The 15,567-nt window shown below is 32.6% G+C and overlaps 1 protein-coding gene across 2 annotated transcripts in view; it reads left to right on the forward strand.

The window, feature by feature from the left end:
- Nucleotides 1-15,567, forward strand: part of LOC130894950 (glucoside xylosyltransferase 1) — a 32,073-nt gene that overhangs the window by 3,177 nt on the left and 13,329 nt on the right. For both annotated transcript variants that reach the window (XM_057802014.1, XM_057802015.1), the window contains one exon: nt 14,890-15,082. In XM_057802014.1, coding sequence (XP_057657997.1) covers nt 14,890-15,082 — 193 coding nt within the window. The remainder of the gene's footprint in view (nt 1-14,889; nt 15,083-15,567) is intronic.

The raw sequence follows: 15,567 nt of genomic DNA on the forward strand, positions 1-15,567 counted from the left end.
AAGGGAATTTTGATTCTCTGAGAGATAAAATTGCTGAAAGAGATATTTTTGAGTCATTCACGACTCCTCCACAACCATCGTCATTAACGTTGGATCACAGGCACTATGCACCCAAGTGCGAGAATATTTTTGGGTTGCCAAAGATGTTTCAATGAGTTGTGCGGAACTGCATCACTTGTCGCCGTCATTGCTGAAAAAGTTTGATACAGAATCTACTCCTCTGCCGCATTCTAGAGTGTCTGATGGTTCTGTTTTCGAGGTCTGTGATGTAGATTATGCCCGACCGTTGACTCTATGATGACTGGTATGGACTGCAGAAGAGGTTGCTTAAAGGTAATGTAAAGCAACATTGGTATTTGCATTTGTGACGCCGAGAATGTCTTCAACTTTATTGATAGGGATAAAATTATTACATTTTGCACAGTTGAAATTTCTTAGAAATTCAATCTCCTATGCTTCTTGGTGGTTGTTTCTTAGAGAGAATGGTGCAAACAGTGAAATTAGTGTTGAGTCACTTTGCGGGCAAAGCCTCGTTGAACATAGGAGAGCTTTACATGATATTGTGTGAGTGTGAAAGCCGAATGAATTTGAATCGATTCAAAACCACCGAAAATCTTAATTATTTCCCAGACGATGAATACAAGTATTCGAAAGCTCGGAATATATATTGAAGTTAGTCCACTTTGGTGTTTCCTTGCCACGTTCCCAATAAAAAACTACTCATAATATAGCTGGCAAAGACTTCTTTACAATTCATATATATATATATATATATATATATATATATATATATATATATATATATATATATATATATATATAAGAAAAATACTTATGTATTCATCGTCTGGGACTGAAATTATGGTCAATTACAATATATACAATATAAGAAATATGTATAAATGTATAACAATAATAAAATTTTGTTTACAATAATTAAGATTTCCAGTGATATTGATATTATTAGAGCTTGTAAAAATTTTTCTCATGGAATTCAAAATTCAATATTCAAATTGACTTTGATAGAAATATTGATTAATTGAAATATTTATTCTGGTTACTATAGGAATTTTTATTAATTTTTATAGGTTAGATAAGGATAAGTTTCAGTGAATGATGTGTAATATTGATTGGTAAATTTATGGATAACATTAAATTTCAATAGGTTAGGTCGTTATGAATGTAGTTGAATATTCATTGGCTAGAATATAAATTTTATAGGTTAGGTCGTTATAAGTGAAGTTGAAATTTATAGGTTAGGTGAGGTTAGTTGGTTGTTAATGGCGTTGAATTTTCATAGAATTTGTTTTTTCGAAATCTAAAAGATATGCATAAATTACACTAATGTTATTTAAATCAGTTTTCTTATTAATGCATTGATCATTTTGGGCAATATATGTATCAAAACTTTGTTTATTGTTATAGCGAAAGCAACCAACATTTTAATTAACCACATTCATGAATCGAAACAATCTTCTGTTTTTAGAGATTTATTATATAAAACCAAAAATTTTCTAAAAATCCAAATTTAATAGTCATTCCATCTGACAAAGGTAATGTCACAGTCATTATGGAGAAACAACAGTATTTAGATTTATCCAAAGAACTTATCTACAGTAATACATCATACAAAGAACTTAATAATGATCCAACTCTGAAAACAACTAATAATTGTAACAAATTAATAAAAAAAGTTTTTAACAAAAAACAAATTGACCAAGAAACCCAGAAGAAATTAACAAACTATAACAGTATTCCTGCTAAATTCTACTGTTTACCAAAAATTCATAAACCTACACTACCAGCTAGTCCTATTGTAGCATCAATTAACACTCCCATCGAACCCCTTACTAATTAGTTAACTGAAATTTTGACTAAATCTTATGATTATTATATAAAAGACTTGTTTAAAATAATAAAAAATTTAATAATATGATATTACCACCGAATTATGTATGTAAGGATTGGATGTAATATCCCTATTTAGTCATGTACACTTAAATATATGCCTTACAGCTCTACAACATAAATGGAACGATATACGTAGAAATTGCAAACTTAATAAAGAAACTCTATTAGAATTAATAACATTCATTTTTAACAATACATATTTCTCTTATAATAATAAAAATTACTAACAAATTTTTGGTTAGGTTAGGTGGGGTCTTCAATATCCCCTATATTAGCAGATTGTGTAATGTATTATATCTTGGACTTTGTAATATCTATTTTACCCTTCAACTTATTCTTCATTAAAACGAGGAACTCTCACGAATTTTACAAAATCTCTTATGAATATGCAATTACGACATAAGATGAAATATGGGGATTTGAAAAGAAAACTGCCCTGTCATTATTTTATAAAGGACCTAAGACATACAGATATTTGCGACAAAAAGGGTTCATTTTGCCAGCAATATCAACAGTGAAATCATGGGTTGCCAATTTCCGTTGCAAACCTGAATTCAAGAAAAAAATTTTTATGCACGTTACTTTAAAGGCGGATACGATGCTGCCTTACGAGAAGAAATGTATTCTGATGTTCGACGAAATGTCTATTAAGAGGAATCTTGAGTACAACATGAAAACAGATTTAATTGAGGGTTTCGAATATCTAGGCGAGTTTGGAAGAAAGCCTAATTACCAAGGCATTGGAAAAACTTAGTGAGACAAAACTAGACACTATAGGCATAGTATGTGATTTATCAACTACCAATCAGAAACTCATAAAGCATTTGGGGTTAACAAAAATCAACCTTATTTTTTTCATAATGAGAAAAAATATTATGCTTTTTTTGATGCTCCCAATCTGTTGAAATGCGTTAGAAACAATTTTTTGCGTTAGAAACAGTTTTTCTGACATTCGAAAAGTTTATAATCTTGATAAAAGGAGGAGCAGAACAGGAAAGGCCTTATTGAAACTGATTGATAAGCACATCAATCCGAATTCTTTCGAAAAAATGAAGGTTAAATTAGCACATTTTCGTAAATCTGCTTACCTTTTAACCCTCTTAAATACAGGTACTTAATGATGGCTCGATACTCCAATTTTTCAATTTTCACAATTTCGGTGGACATCTTTTTTCTTTTAATTTATTTATATAACTCTGGTTATATTATGGTTGAAAGTTATGGATAGGTAATCGTGATTATTAGGTTTTATATTTATATTTATAAATGAAATACACATTCATATATTAAGTCTTTATTTAAAAGACTACGTTTTCGAGAAGCGTCCTCACGCTTGAAAGAGTCGGTTTGTACTAACTAAAAAACTAATAATAAAATATTTACAATGAGGTCTAAGCCTCTCCTTAAGAATCGTAAAATTACAGATGTTTTACTAAAATATATGCATTACTCCGAAAAGTAAAAAGTCCTTTGTGTAACCCATGTGTCCGGGGTCATAAAACAGAGGTAGGACTTACTTTTCCTTTTCTAAAATATCTTTCAACTAAATGTTAAGTTTCCTGAAACATAAAATCTAAACATAATATTAAAATACTAAAATAAAAAATAATTTGTAAAATAGGATTCAATTTTGCTCAGAGAATTTCAACACGCCCCCTCAAAAATGAATCCCTTACATAAAAATAAACTTGTAAAAATACAGTCTACATAATAATATTTTACAACTAAAATCCTAAGTATTAAGTACTCCATACATTTCTTACAATATTATCTTTACTTGAATAGAAACCGTAATGACCCTTCTCTCAACGTAGTCCATCAACTTATATGACTCTACCTGGTCCAACATTTGTTGCTTAAGGGTTTAAGGGAAAACCCAACATCTTATGGGAAAACCTTACCAGACCAATTTACAATAGTGTTACAAAAAAAAATTCTTGAAAACTATTTCAAGTCCATTTTTGTTCTGAACTCCATAAATTTTGCCCCTGTCAGTGATTTAGTCAATACATCGGCTATCTGCTGATCTGTAGGCATATAAATTAATTTGATTAGTCCTTTTTCTACTTTATCACGAGAAAAGTGATATTTTATATCGATATGTTTCGATCTTTTGTGACTTGATGGATTATTTGCAATACTTATGCATCCATTGTTATCTTCATATATTATTATAGGATCTGATATAATTATTTTTATACTCTCTGCTAGTGTTCGCAACCACAGAGCTTCTCGTGCAGCCTCATACAAAGCCATATATTCAGCTTCTGGAGTAGAGCCTGCCACGGAAGTCTGCCGCTTCGTAGCCCAACAGATAGTACAATTTTCGTATAATTTAAAAAGATAACCCGTCGTACTTTTTCTATCATTAATATCACCCGCCCAATCAGCATCAGCATATCCACTTATTATATTTTTATAATGACTTCTAGTATATACTAATTTTAAATCGATTGTGCCCTTTAAATATCTTAAGATTCTTTTTAAATATTGCCATAATTTAATATTATTTTTGTTCATAAATCTACTAACAATATTGACTGAAAAACTCAGATCTGGGCGAGTACAAATCATTAAATACATCAAACAACCAATAATACTTCGACATGGCTTATTACAATTTTTATCTAATTTTAAAGCTTCATAATCTATTTTGTTTTCAAGAGGACTATTTTCTGGATCACAATCTTGCATCTTAAATTTTTCTAGAACTAATTTTACATACGCACTTTGATCTAATGTTATGACTGACTCTGTTCTGGAAACTCTTATACCTAGAAATAATCTTATTTCTTTAAGATCTACCATTTGAAATTTATGCATTAAATATTCTTTTAAACTATTCATCGTATCTTTATTCGGAGTGGCAATAACAAGATCATCAACATATAGTACGACATAAATATTTCTGGAAATATCCCCCAAATCTAAGATATAAATGCACCGATCTACTGGAGAATTTTGAAAATTCATTGATTTTAAAGTTTTGTCAAATACCTCAAACCAACACCGGGCTGCCTGCTTCAAACCATAAAGTGCTTTGTTTAATTTACAGACCTGCCCCTTTTTACATTGAACGCCCTCAGGTACTCTCATAAAAATTTCTTCTTTTAATTTGCCATTCAAAAATGCTGTTTTTACATCCATATGGTGTAGTAACAGATTATTCTGGTTGGCAAAAGCGACAATGAATCTAAAACTAGATATTCTAGCAACTGGCGCAAAAGTTTCGTCATAGTCTACCATATATTCCTGACTAAAACCTTTTGCTACTAAACGAGCTTTATATTTACAAGGACTACCAAATTCATTATTCTTAATTGTAAATACCCATTTACAGTCTACAATATTTTTATCAGTAGGTCTTGGTACTAATGTCCAAGTATTATTTGTATTAAGTGAATTAAGTTCACTTTTAATAGCTTGTTCCCATTGAACTCTATCCGGCCTATTTTTAATTTGATCAAATGACTTCGGTACAGCATTTATTATTATTTGAGCTGATAACATACATTCTTCTGGACTACCAGATTCATCATATGATATTTTAGGAAGACCTCTGATCCTTTCACTCCTCCGACGACTGGCGTCAAAATCATTATTTTCTATTTCTAACCTTGGAAATTTATTTCTGGGATCACAGAGTACTGATTTCTCATTATCAGATTCATTACCTGGTTTATCATTACCAGTTTTACATACACTATCTGATTTCTCAATATCAGATATATTATCTGATTTATCATCATCAGATTTATATACACTATCTGATTTCTCAATATCAGATTTATTGAAACTATCTGGTTCATCATTACCAGATCTATTTTCCATCACTGAAACTTCAAATGAATCAGTTTCATCTGCGGAACCCTTATTTGTTCTGTCAGATTTTATACCTGGCCGAGACACCATATAATTTGTCTCGTCCACAATAACATCCCTTACAACGGCATGTTTATGAGATTCTACATCCCATACTCTGTAACCATTTGGTTCATAACCAACCAGTACACCTTTCCAAGATTTATTATCGAATTTAGTTTTATCGAGTTTATCATGTACATATACAGTAGAACCAAATACTTTTAAATATTTAAACAAAGGCTTTTTGCTATGCCACAACTCATAAGGTGTCTTCATTATTTTTAATGCTCTACTCGGAATAATATTTATCAAGTAAGTTGCTGTTAAAACTGCATCACCCCAGAAAACTTTATCTAAACAAGATCAAGCTATCATTGACCGAGCTTTTTCTGTAATTGTTCTAACCATACGTTCAGCAGCGCCATTTAATTGAGGAGTTCGCGGAACTGTTAAATGATAAGTTATGCCTTTATTTTTACAGTAATCTTTCATATCATTTGATAAATATTCTCTACCGTTTTCTATGTATAAGTAATTTAATTTGAGATTGAAATGTGATTCACTTTTCGCGACAAAATCTTTAAATACTGAAAACACCTCTGATTTATGTTTAAGCAAATATACTACACAATAATGAGTATAATGATCAAGAAATAAGACAAAATAATTTTTATCATTTAGTGCCGTCGGAGTGATTGGACCACATACATCAGAATGTACAATAAACAATGGTCTTCTTACATGATCTCGATTTTTAACTTTGTTGAAAGGTAATCGAGTTTGCTTGCCATTAATACAAGCTTCACATATCTTATCAATCGGATTAATTTCTTTTATTTCTTCGAAATCGTCTATCATATTATGTATCTTTAATTTTACAAATTTATCCTTACTTATATGACCTAATCTCTTATGCCAAATGTCATAATTTATTTTCTTATTGTCGAGTATTTTGACGACAGAATTTATTTCGTAATTTTCAATAGTAAAGTTTATTTGCGTCAAACTATTTAGTGGCTTACCTTGCATGATAAGTGTACCTTTTTTACTTATCTTTACTCCATGCTGATCGAACAAGATGACCATGCCTGACTTTTGGAGCTTGGAAACCGACAGTAGATTGTATGGGACTTCTGAACTGTAAAGAACTTCTCCAATTGTCACCTTTACGTCTTTGTTGGTTGTCACATTAATTGAACCTCGTTTGGTTGCTGAAATGTACTGCTCGCTCTTGGCAACCAAAATTTTAATTGGTGTTTCAAGTGGCTCAAATGTTCTGGCGATGTCTTCTCTGTTTATAATATGATCGGATGCTCCGGAATCTAGCAAGAAAACAATTTTATTTTGATTTGTTTCAATTAATTTATTTCCACCAGCCATAAAAGTGATAGCTTGCGAATTCGGTTCCACTGATTGAGCAATTTGAGCAGCCTTAGTTGTTTTTCGTTCGTTGTACTCTTGGTTTTTCTTAAAGTAAATGCAATCTCTTCTTATATGTCCTATGCGGCCACACTGATAGCATTTTGTTTTATTTTTACTTTTAAAAGAGTTTTTAAAATTCTTGGATGGCTTGTGACCATTCTTAAATTTTGATTTTCCATTATAATTTAATCTCCGAAAGGGAAACTTCTTTTCACTCGATTTATCACTATTTTCGGCAACTAATATTTTTGTACTAGTATCACGATTTTGTCCTTTCACTTTAATTTCGTGATTCAATAAACGCGATTTTACAAAGTCTAAATCTAGTTGATCTTCACGTAATGTTTCGATTGCAATAGATACTGCTTCATACGATGATGGAAGTGTTTTTAATAAACTAAGTACTTTACCTGCTTCATCTATTATTGATCCAGACGCTAGCAGATCATAGACGTACGTATCAAAAATTGAAAAGTGTTCTCTTAGTGGCATATCAGGCGCTAATTTTAATTCTGAAAGTCTTTGATTCATCATCATTTGTGTTGGAAGACTTTTTCGATCATATACAGAATCTAATTTTTCAAAAATATTCTTAGCATATGTCACATCCGTAAAATGAAGCAGCGAGTCCGCCAAAAGCGAACCGACAATACTATGGGCAACGTCATTCTTTTTATTCCATTTATCATTTGGAAACACAGGAATTTCTTCGTCAATAATGCTGAGTATACGGTGCTCTTTCAACAGTAGGCGCACTCTCTTCTTCCAAATACTATAATTCTGTCCATTAAAAGGAGTTATTCCTCTTTGCGAATTTAAGTTCGAATTTGTCATTGTGTCGAATTATCTCAATTCACTCACAATAAAATAATTCACTTAATATATCTTCTATTTAAAATATTTTTATACACACACTACAATTATCACTTAATTGTGGAATGTCTAAGAAGTACTTTTACAAGTTTGATTTCGATCACAAATTATTATTTAAGTTCACTATTTTCACGATTTAATTATTCACGTTATCTGGGCCCATAACCTGTTGAAAGTTATGGATAGGTAATCGTGATTATTAGGTTTTATATTTATATTTATAAATGAAATACACATTCATATATTAAGTCTTTATTTAAAAGACTACGTTTTCGAGAAGCGTCCTCACGCTTGAAAGAGTCGGTTTGTACTGACTAAAAAACTAATAATAAAATATTTACAATGAAGTTTAAGCCTCTCCTTAAGAATCGTAAAATTACAGATGTTTTACTAAAATATATGCATTACTCCGAAAAGTAAAAAGAGTCCTTTGTGTAACCCATGTGTCCGGGGTCATAAAACAGAGGTAGGACTTACTTTTCCTTTTCTAAAATATCTTTCAACTAAATGTTAAGTTTCCTTAAACATAAAATCTAAGCATAATATTAAAATACTAAAATAAAAAATAATTTGTAAAATAGGATTCAATTTTGCTCAGAGAAATTCAACAATTATAAATAAATAATTTTTTATGTTTTCATAATTTCTCTTTGAAAATTGGCAATTTTACGTTTTTTGGCATGAGGAATCATAATTTGCACTCTAAATTAACATTGCTAATAAAGGGCGCTACTTACACTTGTTTGTGTTAATGAAATCAAAGTAAACTTTTTTTGGGCTAACTTCCAACTAAAACAATAAAAAAATATTAAAAAGCGTTAAATTCTACAAAAAAAGTTACTCTTCTTTGATTCGTGTAACTCAATCGGTTATCGAGTTATTTGCTTCTAAGAAGTTCAATATATTTAAATTTTTTCATAAAAAAATTTTATTATTCCTTAAATATATAACAATACCAAATTTGTAAACAAAAATAAAAAACTTCAAATCAAATGATCAAAATGCCCACCATTTACTTCAATACACTTTATGATCCGCTTTCGTAAAGATCTCTTAATATCAAAATCACATTCGTGAATTAAGCCGTGGTTTAATTTTTCTTTTTTCTTTTCATGTAGGCTTGTGTCGCTATTAGACAGTTTGTGTAGAAGCAAAAATTGGATAATAATAAGAATAAGTAATATATTAGTATACCATTTATTAACAATGCCTAGTGCCTAGGCATAATGATTTTTCCAATAATGAGATGCGCGATATGATTTGTGTGTTTTCTCAGTCAAATTATAGTGGTCCAGCTGCGGCTCGAAGATATCCACAATTATACCCAAATCGTCGAAGACAACCCAATTACAAACTGTACCGAAATCTTTACAACCGCTTAGGTGAAACGGGGTTTTTACGCTCTAAAACTGATCACGGTGCTACAAACAAAATCACTGCCGATGAAGAGGATGAAATTTTAATTTGTGTTACGGAGAATCCAGATATCAGTACTCGCCGATTAAGTATAGGAGAGGATATACCTCTCGCTTTAAGACAAAATATGTGGTTTTTGCACGACGGAGCACCACCACATTATTCTTTTCAAGTTCGTCAATACTTAAACGAACAGTTTCCGCATCGATGGATTTGTCGTGGAAGTCAGTGTGCTTGGCCACCAACCTTTGGATTTTTCATTTTGGTCGCAAATGAAGGCATTAGTTTACAAAGGAAAAATTACATCTCTTTCACAACTTCGACGGAAAATAAAAGAAGCCGCGGATGTAATTAAAAATCATAGACAAGGATTATTTGACATTAAGAGATCTTTACGAAAGCGGATCATAAAGTGTATTGAAGTAAATGGTGGACATTTTGATCATTTGATTTGAAGTTTTTTATTTTTGTTTACAAATTTGTTATTGTTATATATTTAAAGAATAATAAAATTTTTTTATGAAAAAATTTAAATATATTGAACTTCTTAGAAGCAAATAACTCGATAACCGATTGAGTTACACGAATCATAGAAGAGTAACTTTTTTTGTAGAATTTAACGCTTTTTAATATTTTTTTAGTTGTAAGCTTAGCACGAAAAAAGTTTACTTTGATTTAATTAACACAAACAAGTGTAACTAGCGCCCTCTATTAGCAATGTTAATTTAGAGTGCAAATTATGATTCCTCATGCCAAAAAACGTAAAATTGCCAATTTTCAAAAAGAAATTGTGAAAACAAAAAATTATTGCGAAAATCAAAAATTTAAATTTAAACTTTGAACTAGCAATATTTGCATATATATATATATATATATATATATATATATATATATTTAATTTATTAGACCTTTTTGATATGTATGTTTCTTAATCTTCTTGATTTTGGGGCTCTTCTGTTTCAAATTTATTTTTTTTAAATAATTTTTGAAAGATAAATAAAATTGACGTTTCGACTTTTCTTTAAGTCTTTATCAAAATGTTTTAAAACATAAATATATCAAAAGATCTAAGAAATAAAAAATTAAAGCTCCGTGAACCCACATAAGAATTCATCTTCTATTAAGCTCCACATAAGTGGGGTCGCGACTCCCTCTTGTGGACATCCCCTGTTTGCATTGATTGAAATGGAGTCTTACTCTACTTTCGTTTCTGCTGTTCTATTAGATGGTAGTTGTGTCATCCATCTGGAGGTTGTCTATCTACCCCTCTCGCATCTAATACTCTTTTGACAGCCTCGTTTGTAGTATTGCCAAATTCGCCTTCTATGTTTAAGAAAGCACATACTACGTTTTCTTTGTTCGTCAGAGAGCTCTGAATTCCAGTTGTCAATTGTACCAAAACAGTCTCCGTAGATTTGCCTGTTTGGTACGCAAATTGACATGGATGGAGAGGTTTCCACTTCAGAATCTCTGTTCTAAAATAATTATCGACTGCTTTTTACATCATTTTAAGTAGAAACGAGATGAGGCTGATTGGTCTGAAGGATTCGGGATGTGTGGTGTCCTTCTTCCCTACTTTTGATATAAAGGTTACTTTGGCCCTTCTCCATGGCTCTGGTATGTAACCCAGCTCTAGGCTGCTTCTACTGAGGCAGATCAAATGTGGCAAGATATCCTCCTGTCCCCTTTTGAGGAGGGCTGGGAAGATTTCGTCCTCTCCTGGCGACTTGAACGGTTGAAAGGTGTTTAAAGCTCACGTTAGTCGTTCACTGCTGCATGCCTGTTTTGCAATTGCTGCTGTTTCTCTCGTAATTTTGATATATTCGGTCTTTTTGTGTACTGAGGCTGGATTGCCGCTTTATGGGAAGTGAGTCTTCAGCAAGAGTTGAGCTCTGTCCTCACTCTCCGAGAAGCTGCCATCCGGTTTCTACAGTGCCATGATTGTATTCACTTTGCCCTTCGCCAAGGCTTTGTGAATTCTTGAAGCCACTGAAGTCAATTTCCTCGCAGAATTTTCTAGGAGTATTGACAGCTTCTTTCTCTGGCAGTACTCTACTAGTTTTTGCAGTTCTGGTGGCGGTACAGGCCCGTTTCCATCGAAGTATCAGGAGGTCATGACAATTTCTGGTATTCGAGGCGTGGTTAATCGGTATGAGATCTCTGATCAGAAATTCTGAAAGACAAAGATGACTTATGTCCTTTCTTACCAAGATACATGAACTCGGGATACTACCACTACTTGTGCCATATATTACCTTGGTGTTTTTACAGGTTTAGTCCATTGACATGTTGCCTGTAGACCCATGGTTTCTGGATTAGGACTACGCTAAGATTTTCATTAGTGAACCCCGTGAACGCAGAAGCCCCTTTTGCGTGTTGAGCGTTCACTTGGGCTATTTTGATGCCCGCCATCAAACCTTAGGTTCATTCGACTCACTAAGGGTGTGATCCCATTGATCTTCTGCTGCAGTCTCGTTGCTTGCGCAATTTGTTTCCATTGGAGCCTCAGAGGTTAATTCTCTGTGGCCCAGGTTTTCGATGTGGAGGTAATAGGAGCATCTTTGTTCTCCTACTTTTTCTTTAGGCTGTGAAATGGTATTTTCCCAAACCTGTAGTGGATGGTGTAACCATTGGCTTTGATGGTCAGATAGGATTACTTTCGTCCTTCCGATCTAGGACTTTCCATTGTGAGTTGTAAAGATCCTCATTATGCGCTTCTATTAGCTGTAGAAGCTTTTCTTTACTCTTAGGGAGAAAAAAAGTTGCGGTGTGTGCTTTCGGAATATCATCTTGCACACGTAGTTAACTCGGCCCCTGTCCAGCCCATGGGTTACAGAACCTTCAGTTGTAACCACTAAGCCGACTGTGGTGTTTTACATCCTACCAGAATTAGTCCTGGCCGAAAGTGGATGCCTCTAAGTAGGATCTTATGCTCTCATCCAGAGAACATATTATCCACTAGTGCCTCTTCCACTGAAGTTTGCTCTTCGCGCTGAGAACAGTCTCGGCAGGATGGCGACTCTCACGAGCTTGGCGGCATCCACATAAGTGCCCCTCTCAGAGTTTTAGGCGGTATCTTTGCTCGCTTCTTTTTTCTTTTTCCCAGGATTTTGGGTTGGGGTAGTCTCAACCCTTTTTCTCTTTGATGCTGAGGGTAGTGTTTTGTTTCACTATCCTTGGATCTATGCTCTAATGCTTTGGCTCTGGCTTCCTCTGGTGCAAGCCCATTGTTGAGGTAGCGCAGATACCATCGGCGATCCGCCCCGCGTTCACGTCTTAGAGGTGGAGGGTTTCTCTATTTTTCCGGTGTGTTCCCGATGTTTTTTCCTTTTTCTGTCTCCATTGTTGTTCCCACGAGTAGCTAGGGAAAGTTTGGTCCATTCCAGCAGAACTCCGCATGCCGGAGTAAGGTCTGGATACAGTGGGGGGCGACCCGGTGTACCAGGAAAATCGTTCGACTCAGCAATCACCCTGCTGCCATTCATCTGTCGCCACAACGTCTTCCAACTTGGATTCAGGGGATGTTTATCGACCTCCCGATCTAGATCAGCTAGATTTAGTTTCAACAAGGTCACATTTCTCCTTACCATATGTACAATGACTTTTTAACAACTATCGCATTATTTCAATAAATATAATATTAGTATACTCGTAAGTCATAAAGGACATAATACATTATCCAAATATTTCACTTAACTAAAATCTAAAACACCAAAAAACAAAAGAAGTAATATTATCAAGACTCAAGGTCATCAATACGATAAAAGAAATAAAACTGTATTAACAAACCACAAAATATCAAAAATACATAAATTCAATTATAAAAATTCAAAAATTGTTGGAACGGAATCTAATAAACGAAAAACGGTCAAACCCTTAGATTCTTGTCAGAATCATCTCCTCTAAAAGCGACTGCAGATTACATCCTGAAAGATGTGCTCTGGCCGAACACGTTAATTCGACCAACCATTAGATGGATTTCAATGCTGCAATCGTTTTAGAAACTGAACCACATGTTAAAAAAAAGAACCTTTCTAGAAATGTCCTACACCTACATCGCCCAATCACAAAATTGTATAAACAAAAAACATAAACATTCCTTTCTACTTTCATTAGATTCAAATGAACCCTTTGGACTGAACCCTAATAATACAACATCAATAAGTTTAACATAATATAAAATCTGTAACTCAGGTTTTATAGACCAAGTAGGACTACATTCCTGCACTGATCAACCGATCATTTGATCGACTAATGAGGGTACTAGGAGCGTTTTCCCAACCTACCCTTTCCCTCAAAACCTTTGACCTCTGAACCAGATTTAAGTTTTCTCACGGGCTATTACATATATTATTAGCTTGTTAAGAGTCGATTTTATTGATTTTATTAGGTCTAAAGTAATAAATGATGTTCTCATGATATTCTCGAGCATAATAGCAGATAATGCTATCATGCTACAGACCATTGTAGAATCCCTTAGGTTGGTTTTTATTTCCAAAAAGACTAGTGAGTTACCCCGTGTCGGCTATGAAAATAACCGATTTTGTTTAGGCGCACACGAATAATTGACTTAAAATAGTTAAAATTCACACAATAGATGGTCTATTGTCAACTAATACATTTCTGGCCGGTCATTTGCTCATCATCCCGCGCTAGAAATAGATCGGCGAATATTACACATGTATATCTTGAGTTTTAATAATTGACACCACATGGTATTTTGTGAAAATATGTGCATTTATTGATGATTACATCAATTTCAACTATACATAATTAAATATTTTTACGTTATCAAGAATTTTCAACGTAATATTAATTCCAACATGCACAATTAATGTAAAACCTTACTCATTAATCTTTTGCTATGACTTACTTTGTTAAGAAAACACCTAGGAAGGAAGTTTCTTTAATTTCTGATTTCTTAGACATAAAGACACGAAAAAGAATTAAATGGTTTAAATTCATAAGAAAGAAAAAGCTTTAAATTAATTTAATTTAAATTTAAAATTTCTTATTAGAAAAACGTTCCAGTTTGATTTTATTCTTATTTTGATATTTATGATGACGGTGATCTATTGATCACTATAAATACGCAAATTGTCAGTGTCCATATCATATTTCGATAAAGATTTAAATAAGTCGAAACGTCAATAATTTTTATCGGACTTTAAAAAATTATTAAAAAACAAACTAATATATATATATATATATATATATATATATATATATATATATATATATATATATATATATAATATGGTTTATTTAGGACAAAAAACTACCATTAAAAAGATAGATTTTTGTTCATAAAATGAATAAATAAAATAAAATGTTATGCTAATAATGTTAATTGTATATTTTTTATTTTTTTATTTTATATTTTTTTATTGCATAATATTCCAGAACTTATTGGAAAATGTAGACTCTATTTTATACATGGATACAGATACATTATTTTTAACACCAGTAGAAGCTGTTTGGGGACATTTTCATAGATTCAACTCTAGTCAAATGGCGGCACTAGCTCCTGAACATGAAGATCCAAATGTTGGTTGGTACAATAGATTTGCAAAGCATCCTTATTATGGAAAATTAGGTAAGGTAATAAGTAGTATGATTGTTCAACTATTGTAGTGTATTAATTCCACTTGTGTGAAACCATATTATTATTTCAACATTATTATTAGCTGACTGTTAAAACATGTAGTTTCTACTTAGTACTATGACCAATGAGCTTACATATTTTTGAACACACGAGCTTAATTTTTATAGTTTAGAGTTATATTATACCTTGGGGGTAACATTACACCTTAATATCTAATGTCTATTGTATGCCCTCCCCCATCATGGCTGCTTTCATCATTTCCATTTCCAGAGCTCTAATAAAATCCACTATCTGGGATGGCTTCAATGAGGAAGTATCTTCATTCCTACAAGCTCTTGTCCAAAGGCATTTACTGCATTAGCTTCTGATGGCAAAGATAATGTAACTAGGTAATATGAAGTTTCTTCCTTTTCCTAACAGAACCTGTATTTGGCAATTTCTACTAGACTCAGGCCCATTAGGTACTACTGAGGCGC

The sequence above is a fragment of the Diorhabda carinulata genome, chromosome 6, assembly GCF_026250575.1.
Source record: "Diorhabda carinulata isolate Delta chromosome 6, icDioCari1.1, whole genome shotgun sequence".
Lineage (NCBI taxonomy): Eukaryota > Metazoa > Arthropoda > Insecta > Coleoptera > Chrysomelidae > Diorhabda > Diorhabda carinulata.